Source organism: Gobio gobio (genome assembly GCF_949357685.1).
Source record: "Gobio gobio genome assembly, chromosome: 5".
In the NCBI taxonomy this organism is placed as follows: domain Eukaryota; kingdom Metazoa; phylum Chordata; class Actinopteri; order Cypriniformes; family Gobionidae; genus Gobio; species Gobio gobio.
The window spans coordinates 18,747,569-18,767,668 of record NC_137101.1 but is presented as its reverse complement, the minus strand read 5'-3'; the positions used below and the strand labels follow the sequence as shown (position 1 = coordinate 18,767,668).

The window sequence follows — 20,100 nt, the reverse complement described above, 5'->3', positions numbered from 1 at the left end:
TGGTGGTGGTGTAATGGTGTGGGGGATGTTTTCTTGGCACACTTTAGGCCCCTTAGTGCCAATTGGGCATCGTTTAAATGCCTCGGCCTACCTGAGCATTGTTTCTGACCATGTCCATCCCTTTATGACCACCATGTACCCATCCTCTGATGGCTACCTCCAGCAGGATAATACACCATGTCACAAAGCTCGAATCATTTCAAATTGGTTTCTTGAACATGACAATGAGTTCACTGTACTAAAATGGCCCCCACAGTCACCAGATCTCAACCCAATAGAGCATCTTTGGGATGTGGTGGAACAGGAGCTTCGTGCCCTGGATGTGCATCCCACAAATCTCCATCAACTGCAAGACGCTATCCTATCAATATGGGCCAACAGTTCTAAAGAATGCTTTCAGCACCTTGTTGAATCAATGCCACGTAGAATTAAGGCAGTTCTGAAGGCGAAAGGGGCTCAAACACAGTATTAGTATGGTGTTCCTAATAATCCTTACAATATTTATGACAAATGTTGTGTAAAAGGTTTAATACATTATTTAGCATGAACTAACATGAACAACACTTCTACAGCATTTAATAAGATCAAAAGTTGTATTTGGACTGTGAACTAAAACGAACATCAACATTTTTAAGTAACATTAACAAAGATGAATAAATGCTGACAAAAAAATACATGTTCATGTTAGTTAATGCATTAACTACACTCTAAAAAATGCTGGGTTAAAAACAACCCAAGTTGGGTTGAAAATTGACTAACCCAGCAATTGGGTTGTTTTAGCCAGTGAATGGGTCGTTTTAACCCATCAGTTGGGTTAAATGTTTGCTTAAACAACCCAATCCTGGATTAAAACAACCCAATTGCTGGGTTAGTCCATTTTCAACCCAACTTGGGTTGTATTTAACCCAGCATTTTGTAGAGTGTAATGTTAACAAATGAGACCTTAAACGTTACCCATCTTTTGTATTTAATAATTTTTTTTATAGTACATTTTTTATTAATTTTACAATTTTTTCTCCTCAACCCCAGTTTGATCTAGATCCCATCTTCATACATTAAAATGAGACTTAATAAAAGCAAATTATTACTAGCTTATGTTATAATAATTTATTTACATTATTTAGCAAAGCAAGTTATTTACATCAAAAGTTACTTACAGGGCATTCAAAGTACCGATATCTATTTTATCAGCAATTAGGCCTAGTATGTATTCTCATGCAATGCTCTACTAGTTGATTTTGAACAATTGAACTGTGAAAAATAAGCATGCTGAAACCATCACAGACATAACGTGATGTAAATCATATTATGAAATCCGAAAACAAGAAGCAAAGAAGTTTTGAGGCTATGGGTTCTGACACTAAGTGGATTTGTACATGATGGGGGAGTTCTTTTTTGAGCATATATCTAAATATTGACTCAGTTCTGAATATGGTTTGAGGTTATTTCAAATGCCAGGGGAGAAAATTCCCCTTTGAGGTTTACATAAGTTATGAGGAGGTAGCTAAATGCTATTAAAAGAAGAGAAAATCCGTTTTAAAGTATGACAGGGGGAGCGAGAAATAGGGGTGAGAGAGAGAGAAAGCTTGAGAATGAAAGTGTGGAGGACGTGGACAGTATCTGTATAAGTGTATGCAAATACCTTACTATTCTTGTCAGAAGAAAAAGATAATGTATGCAAGGAGAAGGATCCCTGAAACCAATGTGGACTGTATGTGCAGACAATAAACAGCAGCATTAAAATTACGCCTATTTTTCAGCTACTCTGTTCACCTGGACAATAGAAATGCTCTTCAGACTGTTACATGTACAGTGACAAACAATAACAACAAAGCATGTTCACCAATAATTTTGCTTTACAAAGGCACAACACAGTAACTGTGACAGACAGAAATACAGACAGAATGATAGACAGTATTACTGAACGATAGATAGAATAACAGACAGACAGATTGAACGACAGACAGACAGACATACATATATAGAACGATAGAACAGACAGACAGAATTTAGATAGATACAATGACAGATAGATCGAACGTTACCCAGACAGATTGAACGTCAGACAGACAGATCAAACTTCAGACAGACAGATCAAACATCAGACAGATTGAATGTCAGACAGACAGACTGATCAAATGTCAGACAGACAGACAGATCAAACGTCAGACAGACAGACAGACAGACAGACAGACAGACAGATCAAATGTCAGACAGACAGATCAAACTTCAGACAGACAGACAGACAGACAGATTGAACGTCATACAGACAGACAGATCAATCGTCAGACAGACAGACAGATCAAATGTCAGACAGACAGATCAAACGTCAGACAGACAGAACAAACGTCACACAGACAGACAGATCAAACGTCAGACAGACAGATTGAACGTCATACAGGCAGACGGATCGAACGTCAGACAGACAGATCAAACATCGGACAGACAGACAGATTGAACGTCAGACAGACAGACAGATCAAATGTCAGACAGACAGTTCGAACGTCAGACAGACAGACAGATTGAACGTCAGACAGACAGTTCAAACGTCAGGCAGACAGACAGGTCAAACATCAGACAGACAGATCAAACGTCAGACAGACAGTTCAAATGTCAGACAGACAGACAGGTCAAACGTCAGACAGACAGACAGACAGATCAAATGTCAGACAGACAGACAGATCGAACGTCAGACAGACAGACAGACATATCGAATGTCATACAGACAGACAGACAGATCGAATGTCAGACAGATAGACAGACAGATCGAACATCATACAGACAGACAGATCGAATGTCAGACAGACAGACAGACAGACAGATCGAATGTCAGACAGACAGACAGATCGAATGTCATACAGACAGACAGACAGACAGACTGATCCAATGTCAGACAGACAAATCCAATGTCAGACAGACAGATCGAACGTCATACAGACAGATTGAATGTCAGACAGACAGACCGAATGTCAGACAGACAGACAGACTGAATGTCAGACAGACAGACCGAATGTGAGACAGACAGACTGATCCAATGTCAGACAGACAAATCCGATGTCAGACAGACAGATCGAATGTCATACAGACAGACAGGTCAAACTTCAGACAGACAGATCAAACGTCAGACAGACAGATCAAATGTCAGACAGACAGACAGACAGATCGAATGTCAGACAGACAGATCGAACGTCATACAGACAGATCGAACGTCATACAGACAGACAGACAGATCGAATGTCAGATAGACAGATTGAACGTCATACAGACAGACAAACAGACATATCAAAGGAATATTTGATCTCCTTTAAGAGGAAAGCATCAAGTCTGATCAGTCAGCAAAACGCAACAACTGTGACAATGAGAAATCATATAATACACTCGATGTGATGCAATGATCTTCTCTCTATTCCCAGTGCTGTGTGGACCTGAACTCCAGAGTGCTCCGTCTCCACAGCACAGAGCAGGAGCTTCCATTCCTGGATCCACCTGCTTGCAGCCAGTGCCATCACCATGACAACAACAAAAACATGTGACCTCGGACCTATGTGCCCAACAACCGCCATGACCGTACCCATGTAATCAGAGAGGAAGTTGACGGAAGGACGCCTGCATCTGGACTGTAGTGTTCCCTATTGTGCCAGATCAACATAGACAGGCCTCTCCTCTCTCATCTTTCCTTCTTAATTCTTCGTTGTTTGTTTCTGTGCTATTTACAGAAATCTGCCAACTATGATTTTTTTATTATTATTATTATTATTTGCTGTGCTGAATTAGTTTTTGATCAAATGTAATAAAGCTCAGGAGGAGGAAGGTTGTGTTCTGACATGATAAAATTGCCTTTATCAAAATGACAAAAGGGGTATGTAGTTAATCCGTTTATAAAGAAATTAATGTTTGAAGACTGATGAGTAGTATTCTCTAACTGGTGATTTTAATTGCATTACAAGTAAATTATATTCTTGTACATTACAGTAACTGAGACTTCACGGGATGCTCCCAACCTGATTTTATACGTTTAAATGTGTCAAAATAACAAACCAGAAAGTTTCTTTCATGAAAACCTAATTTAGTTAGAAATATCTCACCCGAAACTGCCTTTAACTAAACAAAGACTGTGTTTTCGAACCTCATTTCCCTTTAGAAAGCCAATTCTGCCCTCAGATGATAAGAAGGACTTCAGCCAGCCCAATCAAATGTTAATTGAGCCCTTGGGCTGCAATCTCTCTAATTGAGCATGATTTTATAGAATTTCCCCCTTTGTATTTTTCTGCTTTTGGTACGTCGGAGTGTGTATGACTGAGTAAATGCTTTTCTGTTTGTCACCTGCATGCGTTTTCTTTTAGAACGATTGAATTCTCCTCTTCTAGAGCCCTGTTGTGTTGGTGCTCAGTTTGTCCTCATGACCGGAGGCATTTCTCCACCACCCACATCTTTCTCATTGCTCTGTTTGTTCGCTCATAAGCACAACTACGACGGTCTTAGTGCAGCCAAAATCTCCCACTAAAATGCCAACCGATGACCCAAAGGGCATCTATGTCCCACACAAACCTACCCTAAACGGTGGGGATGATTAAATTGTTGGCACACAATGCTCGATTACCCTGATCATCCAGCCTTTTAATACTATGGAGGACCTTTCAGTGAAGGAGGTCCATACATTTGCCCATTTTATGTTCTTCTCTTTCTTTCTACGCTGTGTTGAGGGCCAATTGTACGGGGAAAAAAAGAGTTTATTTTTGGTGTTTTTTGTTTTCTTTTCTCTGAACAGTATTTTCTCTGCCTAAACAAAATAAATATGTATTCTGGCTATGAAGGTTTCTGGTCTTCATCAATGCACAGATCTCTTAAAGGGGTGGTAAACCACGATTTCACTATTCTAACTTTAGCTAACGTGTAATGTTGCTGCTTGAGCATAAACAACATCTGCAAAGTTACAACGTTCAAAGTTTAAAGCAAAGGGAGATATTTGCTTTTAAAGAAATCAGTTTCTAAGAACTAAAGCAAACGGCCAGCAGGCGACTACAGACATTCCTCCAGGGTTGGTGACATCAACAGGCTCAATATTTACATAAACCCCTCCTCCGAGAATATTAAATAAGGGGGGGTGAGGCCATTTTGTATCGCGGCGCTGTTGTGGTATAGTAGGCTGGAGTGTTGTTGCCGCGATGCCGAGGAAACGCTGTTATTTTCATCCGGATTGCAGGTCTGGGGTACTTGCTCTGTTCAGCCTTCCTTGGGACGGGGGTGCGTTGCAGAGCGTTTAACATACAGCATGTTATATGCACGTGTGTTTGAGTCAGCGGGGAATCAGGCGCGCGCAGGGCTCCCTGCAGCACATCTAACAGAGGAAAACATCCACCGTCTTCGCGATTTCAATGCCAGATTTGCACAATGTCAGCTGCGTGAAAAAAACACTGCCGGTGCGTGGATGCACGACGCGCGCGCTGCACATTTCACGGAGGACAACACAAACTTCGCGAGTTCAATACAGGATATGCACAACGGCTTGTCCTGAAAGCTGGATTTACAAACAGAAGCTGTTTACGGGCCACAACCTGTAAGTCTGATTTATATTTCATCGATGTGTTTTCCTGTAATAGGTTGTAGCAAGGAAGTAAACAGATGACAACGCTGTTCTGCAAACCAGTCTGTTAAATGCTCATTCATACTTAACGTTATCCGACGAACACCTATCGTTACAAACACTAACGTTAAAATCTCAACAGCGAACCTGACATTAGTGTAAATGATTCTTTGATTAGAACTTTTATGTATTATTTATCTACAGGCATGCTAAACATGGTTCTGTGTGTGATTTGGCTAACTTACTAGTTAAAGCCAGTGCTTAGTGTTCGTTTTGGGTTAGTTCTTGTGACAGATATTTGGCTATAATCGTTCTAAAAATACAAAAGTTAAAGTGCCATTCAGTAGCGATCATTATAGATCCGCAGTCTTTACTCTTGAGGACTGAACAGGTTCTGCTCGATCATCTTCACTCAAATGTTCTGGGTCTGATTCGGGCTCATATGGTTTTATTGACGCCGTTGTTTCTAATACTGACCAAAGCACAGCCTCCGGTAAGGGGCGTGACGTTTCCGACAAACGTGCACTAGGCGGTTAGCGAATCACAACACACTGGGCCAGCTAACCAATCAGAGCCCACTGCGTATTTTTGAGGGACTGGCTTCATACAACCCGGAAAGCATCAGACCGTTTTACAAGGAGGGACAGAGCAGTGTAGAATAAAGGTCAAATATATGAAAAATAAGGCAATTTTTTTTTAAACGAAGCATGAACACATGTTACAGTGCACCCCACAAACACAGTCAAGCCTTCAAAAGAATGTGTTTTACCACCCCTTTAACAAACCCGAGAGCTGCACTACTGCTGGCAAAAACACAGTGCTACTCCTCCCTCACTTGAAGGTTCCACACAGAGAGGTTCACGTGGCTGTAATGTTGATTTGCCCAGGGCAGTCAACAGCCTATTTTAAGCTTTCATCTGATGATGGAGGGAAAAGATGTTCCCACAACCATACAGAGCCACATGGGATGACATCATTGACCCTCCGCTGAGGGCAGGCTGCTCCTGTTCTAAACAGCATGAAGACGGGAAACATAGCCAAGGCATGAATTGCTCTATTTGTCATTTATCAGTCTAAAAACCATAAAATCCATGCTCTGAATAAGCAAAGGACAGATATTCTAATTTATTAACAATATACAATAATTCTAAAATGACATATACGTATAGTGTTCTAAACAGTTTTCAATGTAAGAGGCTACAGGACAATTAGTAGGTAGCTTTTATGTGGAAATTTCACTCTTAATAATTCCATATTTAACATTAAATAGTTTTGAATGGCACAAGGTTGTTGTTCAATGTGAACAGACAAACTAGCCTGATGTCGTCATACTCAATTCTAGTCAGAATGTGAGTCTGATACTGCTCCATTGGGCTGTGATTATGAGGCGTGTTTCAACCGATCCAGGAAAGAAAATGCCTCTTCACTCCATTTGGAGATACCTACAACCAATCAGAGCAACGGAGCGACGCATAAATAATAATAATAATTTGTTAATTATATAATAGTTTTCTAGGCACTCAAAGCGCTTTACATATAGAAGGGGGGAATCTCCAATGTGCAGCATCCACCTGGGTGATGCGACGGCAGCCATATTGCACCAGAACGCCCACCACACACCAGCTAATTGGTGGAGAGGAGACAGAGTGATGAAGCCAATCGTATATATATATGGGGATGATTAGGAGGCCATGATGGACAGGGGCCAATGGGCAAATTTGGCCAGAATGCCGGGGTTACACACCTACTCTTTATCGAAGGACATCCTGGGATTTTTAATAACCACAGAGAGTCAGGACCTCGGTTTAACGTCTCATTTGAAGGACGGTGCTTGTTACAGTATAGTGTCCCCATCACTATACTGGGGCGTTAGGACCCACACAGACCACAGGGTGAGCACCCCCTGCTGGCCTCACTAACACCTCTACCAGCAACTACCTAGATTTCCCAGTTGGTCTCCCATCCAGGTACTGACCAGGCTCAGCCCTGCTTAGCTTCAGTGGGAAACCAGTCTTGGGCTACAGGGTGATATGGCTGCTGATATAGTTGCATTTGTCAACAGAACTCACATGCTGGAAGAAGTAGAAGAAGACGATGAGTGTGAACGATCTTTGAACGAATTTAAGGATACACGAGTCCTTCCCAATATGATCATAATTTTTGAATGAAATTATAAAGGTGAATGCATATACGAACAAGTTCTCCATTTAGGATTAGAATGAATTCAACCTAAGCACTCTTTGGTGATGTGGATGTTAACGTTACTGTTGATCATCTGTCCATCATCGTATAAAGCCCCCCCTGACAATTTGATTGGTCCGAACAGTTCTGTTTCGAGCATAGTTGCTCCACAACGGATCAAGTCCAGACCGAACTTCCCGACCACAAATGTTATGGACGGGGCTAAGTTCGGTTGGCATCCAGGCAACAGACAAAAAACTTAAAGACACCATATGTAATTTTCACCACTAGAGGTTGTGAAAACAAAGGCGTAACTTGATGACGCCTTGATTTCGCGGAATCATTAGAGTTGTTGTGTTCACCTCTACAGCCAGTGGAAAAGAATCTGACAAGACTCACAGAAATCATATTCATGGATGAGCTAATGTATTAAAGATGAACTTTACTGTAGTATGAAGCAGGGTGGAGGTGAAAGCCGTTGGAGCGGAACGAGGCCACTGGAGCATCTGCTCGACATGGCGAGAGAGCAGTGGAGCTTTTATTATGCTGCAGACGACCACTTCCGCTTCTTCCGCTCATGCGTAACGCAGCACTGTTTTATCATATTAGATACATTATTCGCGTGTTGAAATTTGTTATAATGCTACTGTGTGTTTGCTCGGCGGCTACTAAGAGACACTTGTTGCACACTACAGTAAGCTAGAACGATATTAGGCATGGTAAAACATGGTACTCGCTGTAAATCAACAAAATTAGATTTAAACAATCAGACTAAACGTGATGAGCTATAACATTGATTCGTTTTCTGTTGATGAATGTATCCAAACAGTTACTCACTTTTATATTAATATACATAATATATTAAACCGTATTTGGTGTTTCCATGGTTTCTACAAAATAAAACGGAAATCGAGGGTAATGTGGGTATGATGGTCTGGATTTAAACATTCCTGGAAACATTTGGGATAATGTAAGTACACAAGTCAACAAAATATACTACACTGTTCAAATGGTTTTTAGATATTTTAATCCAAAAATCTTACATATTGTGCCTTTAATAGTGATAAAAATAATAATTCATAGTTTTTCATGAAAATATAACAACGTTCCAGGCACTGAAACAATGTTTCTTTTCTGCTATAATGCAACAAAAATATTATTATCCATTACAGCCATTGATATCACAGCATCCATGTTTCACCTTTTACTATTCAATCAAATCCAGACTGTCACCGTTTCATTCAGATATGTGTTATGGAAATAAAATGCATTGTGAATGACTTTTTTGTGGTCTTTAAGGGAAAAAAGAAATTAAATTCAATATCAAATCACTTTATAACAACATTTGCTACAGCACGACATGAAATGACAGCAATGATGTATAGCACTCTATTCATCTGTAAATGACCATGTCGCACGCTGTGCCCCATGTCTTTCTGTCACATCCAATGATGACTTCAGAATAACAGATAATCCTGTAAAGCCTCAGTGCCACAGAAGTGTAGAAAATGCTTTTTTTTCAGCCAGTGCTCGCACAGAGATGGGCTCTGCTACTGCTTCATAACCCACTGTGCAACGGGGGGCCTGTGGCGCTTTCTTCTAACTCAGTGCACATGCCACATCCTGTCACAGTTCTAAAAGACATATCTTATTGTACCGGCGTAATAAAAAAATCGCAGATTTACAGAACAGCAATGTAACCTCTGACACGTAGTTTTATGGATTGACACATTTGCTAATTCTGCAAGAAGAATGAGTATCTGCAAGACCTGCATTTGAATGATTGGTTTATGACACCTGCAAAGATCTGGTATATATATATATATCTTTTTTAGATATATATCTGGTATCAATCTCAGACAGGTTTGTTAAATAGTTTGCCACGTCTACTTGGGTAAATGGAAACCCTACTCAAAGAGGTTGTTCCACATTATCAAGCAAGTCACAGTTCTCATGCAATATGGGGAGGAAGAAAGATCTTTCTGAAGATGAAACGCATGAAATGGTGCAATGTCTAGCAAAAGGCATGAAAACAACTAATATTTTGCGAAAACTGAATGGAGAATATCACTATCATAAGATTTGTGAGTGATTTAGAGCACAGAAGAAGTTTCTGTCAAACAAATTAATTGTATTAAAAGGACAGCTATAAAAAAAAGCCACTGTTGAGTAGAAAACATGTATTTGAAGCTGCTGGTGTTGTCTCAAAAACCTCTCAATGCAGGCTGGCAGTTGTGCATAGAGTTGCATTTCAACCACCTCTAACCAAAGCTCACAAAGAGAAACGTTTACAGTGGGTGTAGTTTTCATCTTCAGAAAGACCTTTCATCCTCCCCATATTGCACGAGAACTGTGACTTGCTTAATAATGTGGAACAACCTCTTTAAGAAACAAACCTATCTGAGATTGATACCAGTTATCTAAAAAGAAAAAATACTAAAATCTGAATGTTTATGGTACTGAAATCCTGATATGTCACTTGCATAATAATTTGGAACACATATATATACACACTCGCCAGCCACTTTATTAGGTACACCTTGCTAGTACCGGGTTGGACCCCCGTTTTGCCAAGAAAATATTCCCCTCACCATTGCACAAGGCAGGATGGATCCATCATTTTAATGTTGTTTGTTTACGACAAACAATTCTAACCCTACCATCTGAATGTTGCAGAAATCGAGACTCAGGTCATCTTCAAATCTTCTAGTGTTTGATTTTGGTGAGCCATTGCGAATTGTAGCCTCTTAGCAGACTTTTGATGCTTTTCTGAATACCTCGGTTGTAACAAGTGGTTATTTGAGTTACTGTTGCCTTTCTATGAGCTTGAACCAGCCATTCTCCTCTGACCTCTGGCATCAGCAAGGCATTTTCGTTCATAGAACTGCCGCTCACTGGATATTTTCTCTTTTTCTGGTCATTCCCTGTAAACCCTAAAGATGGTTGTGTGTGAAAATCCCAGTAGATCAACAGTTTCTGAAATACTCAGTCCAGCCCGTCTGGCACCAATAACCATGGCACGTTCAAAGTCACTTAAATCACCTTTCTTCCCCGTTCTGATGCTCAGTTTGAACTTCAGCATTGTCTTGACCATGGCTGCATCCGAAAACTGGAAATGCTGCCTTCAGAGGACACATTTCAAGGCAGGAAGGCATCAAGGCACGTCCGAATCCAATGTTAGCTTCACTTCCTGCCTCCTTAGAGAGCATCTTCATATACAAGTCAGCTGCCTATTTCGAAAGCAGCTCATGCTCATGTTTCTGCCATGTGATTGGCTGATTAGATATTTGCGTTACGATCAGTTGATCAGGTGTACCTAACAAAGTGGCTGTTGAGTCGATAGGCTAATGTAGGCTATTTGTATTATTTAAAATAAAAAATATTGTTTGCATTCAAGACAAAATTCTTCTGTATCGCTCCTCAAATGAATCAAATTTTAGCAACATTTAGCTTATTTATTTACTGAATCGACAACAGACAGGACACTTTTTGTATGGGTGTTATCTGAAGTGTGAACAGGAAATCCAGAGGGAGTGCAGCAGATGTATGAGACTAACAGGCAGGGAATGAGCTCCCTCACAGGTGGGTTCAAGGGTCAAGCTTTGATTGACACCTTGATAGAAAAGAACAGAAATAAACAGAACTTGTGTAGGCAATCTGCCAACCCTTTCTCAACCCCACACCCTTCCGCCACCAAAGGCGTTGTGATGTTTCCGTCCCCTTGCCGAGAACACCCCACAGGGATCGGGCAAAATCCACCTGGGGCATGCAGGTGGAAAAGGAAGCACTGATTAGAGAAAAAGACTTGCATGCACGGCAAGTCCAACATGGAGCGAAGGAGGAATAAAGAGGAAAGGGCCATCTTCCTGTCTGTAGGCCTAATGAACATGGCTAACAGCAGAACACGGAAGGACCACAGCGGTCTTTAATATCAAGATCTAATGAGCTTTGCACCTCTAACAGCACAAGCCACAGAGGAACCACCACAGAGGAACGCATTAAACGGAAACCCCGCTGCCAGCGGGATAAACATAGGGGCTTATTAAAACTGCCATTTGTGTTTGCATAGACATGAGCGCCTCTGAGGGGGCTGATGAAATGATGGAATGAGGGACTAGGACTAGCAGTATAGGAGTTAAGTGTCCTTTAAGGAAATGGCTGGAAATGAGGAAACCGACTTGTGGAGCATCTTTAAGATGACGCCACACTGTCAATCAACAGGCTGGAATCCCTCTCTCTCTCCACATGCGAATGTGCACGGATGCAAGGGAGGAAGACAGACGCAGGCATTAGTTACAGGGATTTGAAGGCATAATCTTTTATGATTCACTCCCTTCTCAGCACGATCAAAAGTGACTGGGTTATAAGAAGCCAGCGGTATTAATTAAGGGCTTCTCTATTGCACATAAAGAGGAACTGGGTTCATTGAAGATAAAGTAGATAACAAAATGTACCACATAATTGTGTACCCTAACTTAATCTATTTTCTGGTTTCATTTTTCAGGGTAGGTTCTAATTGGCATTATTATGAGATAAAAAAAAACAAGAACAGCATGTGATAAGCATGCAACACGTTTTAATAACTGCTTGTTCATTTGTAATAATAATCTTCCCCTCTGCAGCAGCTCTCAAATCAAATACAGTGCAGGTTTGATTATGTTTAGTTACAAGAACTAATGATATTTGTTTGATGTTGAAAGATGATGTCTAACGTGGCAATAAGCAACATATCTGATTTGAGAGATGCAGCAGAAGTCGAGATAATAGGTCAATCTTTTTTTCACTGAAATTTCAGTAACACTTTATAATACCTATGCAATAAAGTATTTTAATTTGCAAATAGTTAATTAACAGTTTATAAGCTGTAGTTAATACATAGACTACACACACACACACACACACACACACACACACACACACACACACACACACACACACACACACACACACACACACACACACACACACACACACACACACACACACACACACACACACACACACACACACACACACACACACACACACACACACACACACACACACACACACACACACACACACAAGTTCTTCATTCATTGTCACTGTAATTAACAATTAAGTGTTATTGTTTAATTAGCTCATATGTAAAGAGTTAAATAATGCTTTGTTAACAATGTATTAACTGTAAATAGTTATCACTTTAGATTAGGTCACGGAAAATGGGAAAAATACATAAAATGTTTTAAACCAACCTTTATTGGACATTAAAGGTTGTCTGGCTATCACCAGACTAAGCTCAATTTAAAATTGAACATTGGTCTGGGGAGTCTGCTATGTATTTTCTACTGCATAATTGTACACAATTATGTACATATTGTACATATATGACTGTACACAATTGGATAGCCCTTCAACCAATCAGACCATAAGAGGCGTGATCAACGGGCAACGACCCATCGCTTCTCTATCCGTCATCGTGTTAAACCCGCCAATAGCACTCCAGGTGGATAAGCCAGTCTGTGATTGGTTCCCGCAAAAGTGTAACAGAAGCAGTAGAAATGAATGTACGGGTTTCCAGACTGAGTTGCAGGGCGAAATCAAATCGCCAGCAGATCAGGCTGGGTTTACCCAGTCCACATTAAAGGGTTAGTTCACCGAAAAATGAAAATTATCCCATGATTTACTCACCCTAAAGTCATCCTAGGTGTATGACATTCTTCTTTCAGACGAACAAAATCAGAGTTATATGAAAAAAGTCCTGGCTCTTCCAAGCTTTTTTAATGGCAGTGACTGTTGCTGTTTTGGAAGTCCATATAAGTGCATAAAACTACTCCACACGGCTCCACATGGTTAATAAAGGCCTTCTGAAGCGAATCAATGCGTTTGTGTAAGAAAAATATCCATATTTAAAACTTTATAAAGTAAATTATCTAGCTTCCGGCAAATCGCCTTCCATATTCAACTTACGGAAAAAGTGTAGCTCCCGCTAGCCTGGCTCTGCCCTCCTACGTACTTCCACTCAATTTTCATTTTCCTTCAGTACTCCGTCTGAGATTGCGGTATATTTTCTGGTTTTCTCAGGTCCAATTTTAACTGGTCCAATCAGCGGACAGAGGGAGTGGCTGAGAATGATGACGTTGGTTAGCGATTCGCAGATCCAATAGTTTTAAACTTCAACAGAGTTCCCGCCTTCGAGCTGCTTGTCAAGTCGATTGTCGATTGACACTTGTCAATGGAGAGTGGCCAGACTCACTGTACAAATGAAATGTACGAGAGTCAGGTAGGACCAGGCTAAGCTCCCGGGCGCCTCTCACAGTTCAAAATGCTAAAGCCACGTCTGACAACATTGCACAACAGCTCATCTGACATAGCGTAAGAATTTTGAACTGCGAGAGGCGCGGGGCGCTACACTGCCATCATGATGCTTGGAAGAGCCAGGACATTGTTGATATAACTCAGATTTTATTCGTCTGAAAGAAGAAAGTCATATACACCTAGGATGGCTTGAGGGTGAGTAAATCATGGGCTTATTTTCATTTTTGGGTGAACTAACCATTTAAATTGCATTATTATTAAGAGTTCATAAAAATGTTTACAAATAAATTAAGCCTATCACAAGTCAATATGAATTACATACAAATACTTATAAGATCACATTGTTCAAATACATCAATAAGGATTAGGGGTAGGTTTATGGGAAAGAATGCTGTTTGCACAGTATAAACTCATTATTTCTATGGAAAGTCCCACTGTGTGGGTGTGTGTTAACTACTAATAGTTTGTAAATGATTTGTTAGTACTTTATTACACTATAGTTATTATAAAGTGTTACCGAAATTTTAAACTTATGAATTACTAAAGACCACATTTGCATTTTTCATTACATTTCAATAATCCATAACAAATGAGAAAGTGTCTGCTGATGAGTCATAAGACCAAGCAGAATTGACATTACAATCATTTACATAGTATGAGTCACATTCAAGCACCACAGACAGTAAACGCTCATTGATGCAATTAACCTTGATGCATTACACACGTCATCCGCATTAACACAAACCCAAGAAGAGACACTTGCACATGCACAAGTCCTTGTGTGCAAATAGGCAGAATGGCCCCTAGAGAGCTTTGCTCCAGGCTGTCAGTTGCCATAGTCTCCAACTCAGCAGAGTCTGAATTTCTAGCTGAACCGAGTCTGTCGCACAGTTCTGGAGAGCAGTGAGAAGACAGCACACCTTTTTTTTCTCTCTTCCCAGGTGCATTCATTTTCATCTTCGCTAAGAAATCTTATCTGACCATCTTTGACCCAATCAAATGGTTTTGAAATGAAAACAATTTGTTGCTGTGCCCCGAAAAATTGAAACGACGAGTACGTGGCACAATGGTATCTTCAGGCTGTGTGATGAAATTCACACAAAAACACTTTCAAAAGAGCAGCACCTGGCACAGCCTGAGGAGTTTCAACCACAGACACAAAATATGATGGTCACTATATCATACCAACTTTTAGTTGCCTCATTTGTCCTCTGGAATTTAGTTCAGAATGTAGCTGTTTGTAATGCCTGATCAAACCAAAAAAAGCTAACAGGCTAATATAAACATTTGCACAGGATATATGCTAAGCTAACAGGTTAGTTTAGACATCTGTGTAGGGTACAGGCTAAGCTAACAGGCTAATTTGAAAATCTGTGCAGGATATAGGCTAAGCTAACAGTCTAATTTGAACATGTTCTGAGGGATAAGCTAAAATGCTAATCAGCTAACAGTGTGCTAAGTATGTATAGTGTGTGGTTAGCCAGAAAAACACAAGCTAACATAAAAAAACCCCAAATGTTTCATTTTGCAATCTACAATTCTATTATATGTAACAATTTAAAGCTGCTGTCCGTAACTTTTTATGTGTTCAAGATTTACAAAAATGATGTAATGAGAATGTACAACATAAATCCATTTTCCAAACCGTGTTCTTGTCTTACCCTGAATCATTATGGTACACTTATGATAAGTGTTTATATTGGGACTATTTCAGGCCGCTGCGGAGGAGCACAGTCCCCGCGTGACTCGCCATAGACATAAACAGAGAGAAGTAGCCCCGGCTGCAATGTTCTTCCACAAGACGCATGCAGTTCTGTGTATTAACCGCTAGAGCGCAAAAAGTTACGGACTGAAGCTTTAAAGGTCCTGTTCTTCGTGATCCCATTTTTCAAACTTTAGTTAGTGTGTAATGTTGCTGTTAGAGCATAAATAATACCTGTAAAATTATAAAGCTCAAAGTTCAATGCCAAGCGAGATATTTTATTTAACAGAAGTTCCCTTTCAAAGCCTACAGTGAACGGCCGGTTTGGACTACATCCCTGTACATCCTGCTTTAATGACGTCAGTAGAACAGTTTGTCGACTAACCTCCGCCCACAAGAATACGCGAAAAAGGGGGCGTGGTCTTGTTGCTCCCTCGTGGAGAAGAAGTGTTGCGTTCGGTTCGGTTCGGTTCAGTTCGGTTGCGTTTGTCGCCATGTCGTTCAGACGCTGTTATTTTCATCCCGGAGTCAAATCACCTTTGTTTGGCCTTCAGGGGCTGTAGTTTGAGGGCGTTCATCTCCCCGTTATGGTAAGAGGGGTGACCTTCCCGGGCACCGTGCCCTAAGCTGCTGTCGAATCACAACACGGGAACCGCTGGCACAATCAGAACTCGTTACGTATTTCTGAAGGAGGGACTTCATAGAACGAGGAAATTCTCAGGCCGTTTTGAGGACATTGAAAACAGCAGTATACAGATAAGTAAATTGTGTGAAAAATACTGTTTTTTTACACATGAAACATGAACACGTTATATTGCACACTGTAAACACAATCAAAGCTTAAAAAAAAACACGAAAAACGGGACCTTTAAAAAGACAATTGTCGTAATAACATAGTTCAAGACGATGTAGCCTACATCAAACAATTTTTGGGATTTCTAATCAGGTACTGAATAATAGGGTACAGAACAATTTCTGCAGCATTGAAGGTCCCAATGAGCACAGTGGCCCCCATCATCTGTAAATGGAAGACGTATGGAACCACCAGGACTCTTCCTAGAGCAGTCCGCTCGGCCAAACTAAGTGATCGGGGGAGAAGGGCCTTAAGTCAGGGAGGAGACCAAGAACGCGATTGTCACTCTGATAGAGATCCAGCGTTTCTCTGTGGAGAGAGGAGAACCTTCCAGAAGAACAACCATCTCCAGCACTCCACCAATCAAGCCTGTATGGTAGAGTGGCCAGACTGAAGCCACTCATCAGTAAAGATAGTAAAAAAAAAAGATTTCTTTGCTTTTACAATCAGTAACACCTGAGACTTTTAATACATTCAGATACAGACACACTGCTAAAGTTTACAGCATAAACAAACAGATTTGAACATATTTAGGCTGGAGAGATTCCCAAGGGTGGTCTGGTCTCTGGGTCAGCAATCTGCTGGCTTCACATCAGCTAGTTTTTTGCCCAATGTTTTCTTACAGCCTGGCAACAAGTTCAGTTCACATGGAATTAAGCAAATGCGCAGCCCATTTATTAAAAAAAAAGGTCAGAAAGTCAATGTGTTAGTAAGACATGTCATAATAAAAGTTTCCATACTAAAAACTATCAATAATACGGCCACAGCCAAAGCCCTCATGGATATCACAACGCCACTAAATCGACAGTGTGACCCTGAGGAGTTTCTCTGAGGGCTACTGTGCCCATTTACGGTAAAACAGGAAGTAGCTTTGATAAGACTGACGAGAGTGCTGACTATTCAGTGTCTTTACTCTGCACTTTTAAGGGCAAATCATTTTGTGCATGGCTTTTTTGGGTGTCTGAGGGATCAAGCTAAATTCCAGTCACTTAAAGGATTAGTCCACTTCAAAATGAAAATTTCCTGATATTTAACTCACCCCAATCCAAGATGTTCATGTCTTTCTTTCTTCAGTCGAAAAGAAATGAAGTTTTTTGAGGAAAACACTCCAGGATTTTCTCTGCATCATAGATTTCCATGGCAACCAAAATGTTGAAGGTCCAAATCAATGCAGTTTCAAAAGGCTTCAGAGGCTCTGCGCGATCCCAGACAAGGAATAGGGTCTTTATAGCAAAACCATCGGTCATTTTCAAATAAAAATAAAAATGTATATACAGGGAGTGCAGAATTATTAGGCACGTTGATTTTCTGATCATATTTTTTTTCCAGGCACATTTGACCAATTCCAAACCACAGTAATCCTAATAACTACTATTGATTTAGTATTTAATAATGTATAAGTGATATATAATTGTTCATGAAGGCTGGAAATGAAAAACACCTTATATTCAGGTGTGCAGAATTATTAGGCATGTTTTCTTTTACAGATAAATTGAGCCAAAAAAGAGATTTAACTCAGACTGAAAAGTCAAAAATTATTAAATGCCCATGAGAAGGATGCAATACTAGACATTGCAGTTAAGGCATGACCATTGGACAGTGAAATGCTCGTTGGGTCAGCAGGATCTGACAAAAACATGTGGCGGAGAAAAGACACCTGTTAACTGCAAAAGAATTAAGAATTAAGGTGAAGAATTAAGGGTGAAACCATCAGGAACCCTTTAGTCTCCAGCGCCACCATTTTCCAGAGCTGCAACCTACCTGGAGTCTCCAGAAGTGCAAGGTGTCAGGATCTCAGAGACTTCAGTTAGGTAAAGAATCCTAAAAAATGACCCCCACTAGATAAGAATCACAAGCTGAAGTGTTGTAAAATACATGAAGAAGGTTTTTTTATAGGCTTTATGGACAGATAGGTTGAGAGTGACTCTTGAAGGACCAGCACCACATCCTCTAGTACCACTGTTTGAAGAATTCATCTTCGAGAATCTGGCAGTACGTTTTGGGAGTTCATTTTAGACCATCCTGAAGTCCGTTTTGCAGAGATGGACTAAAAATGAACTCCCAAAACGTACGTTATAATTATAAAATAACAATTATAAGATTATAATTTATTTTAATTTTGTTTTGAGAGAACCATGTTTTTGCAAATGTCTGTTAAGGGATACATCGTAAAGGCCCAATCTGAATTGCAAAAGCCAAATAAACACGTTAAGTTTAGCATTTACTCATTTTAATAATCGGTTTCGTTCATCTTCACAAGATTCACAGTTTCTGAACACCAGCGTGTGAACTCTGGAAAGGGTAAAGAAATGTTTGTGTTCACTAAAGTACATAAGCGGTGTCTGGAGTACACCTATATCCCCAGTGTTCTGTGGTAAATGCAGTGCAGAGCTCTGATACGCCTCAAGGGCAGACTGACACACAGGGGACTGACAGTGTTTCAGTACAACTGAATTTGCAGACACGGACACACTTCAATCCGTCCTCCCTCCTCAGCAGCAAGAAACCCCATAATGCATGATGACACCTGAGCTAAACATTGCTCTTGCCCTGAAGTACACACACACACACACAAACCCAAAAGCTGAATTCAATGTGTCCTCCTCCACTCCCGAAAGCAAAGTATCTCCATAATCCATCGATAATGCATGAAGCTCCACAGGCTCAGAGCAGGTGGTGGGACACAGAATCCTCCCCCTGGGCTTCTCCTACATTACAGACACAAGGATTCCAGTCTTCCCCTGGAAAGAGGAGGCTTTCTGCTCTATTCCTAGCCATTACTCTTCACCTGGAGTTCAACACCACACAGTAATAATCGATACCTCTCCAACTAAAGGGTCATTCTTGCTACAAAGAACTTTTTGAAATCAAATCGGTAACTTTTTACAAAATTTGCGTTAAAGCAAAAAGCTTTTGCAACATTGTACCATCGTTCAAAAGTTTTGGGTCAGTAAGAATTTTTTTTTTTTGGGAAATAACTTAAAGAAATTGATGCATTTATTCAGCAAGTATGCATTAAATTGATCAAAAGTGACAGTATAGACATTTATGCTACAAAAGATTATATTTAAAATAAATAGAGTTCTTTTGAACTTTCTTTTCATCCAAGAATCCTGAAAAAAAAATTTTTACACAACAGTTTTCAACATTGATAATAATAAATAATAAATGTTTCTTGAGCAGCAAATCATCATATTAGAATGATTTCTGAAGGATCATGTGACACTGAAGAATTCAGCTTTGCATCACATAAATTACATTTTAAAATATATTCAAATAGAAAAGTTGTTTTACATTTTAATAATATTTCACAATATTACTGTTTTTTGTATTTTTATTAAAATAAAAGCCTTGGTGAACATAAGAGACTTCTAAAAACATTAAAAATCTTACAGATCAAAAACTTTTGAACGGCAGTGTATATAAACGGTATTAAAATATAATTATTATGATGTGAAGGGGGTATAAAAATCGACTGCAATG

At 40.0% G+C, this 20,100-nt stretch overlaps 1 protein-coding gene across 1 annotated transcript in view; it reads left to right on the top strand.

Annotated features, from left to right (window-relative positions):
• Positions 1-4,809, top strand: part of nrip2 (nuclear receptor interacting protein 2) — a 29,472-nt gene extending 24,663 nt beyond the window's left edge. The window contains exon 6 of the mRNA XM_079818318.1: positions 3,414-4,809. Within this exon, the coding sequence (XP_079674444.1) occupies positions 3,414-3,533 (120 nt within the window). The 3' untranslated portion in view covers positions 3,534-4,809. The remainder of the gene's footprint in view (positions 1-3,413) is intronic.
• The last annotated feature ends 15,291 nt before the right edge of the window (positions 4,810-20,100 follow it).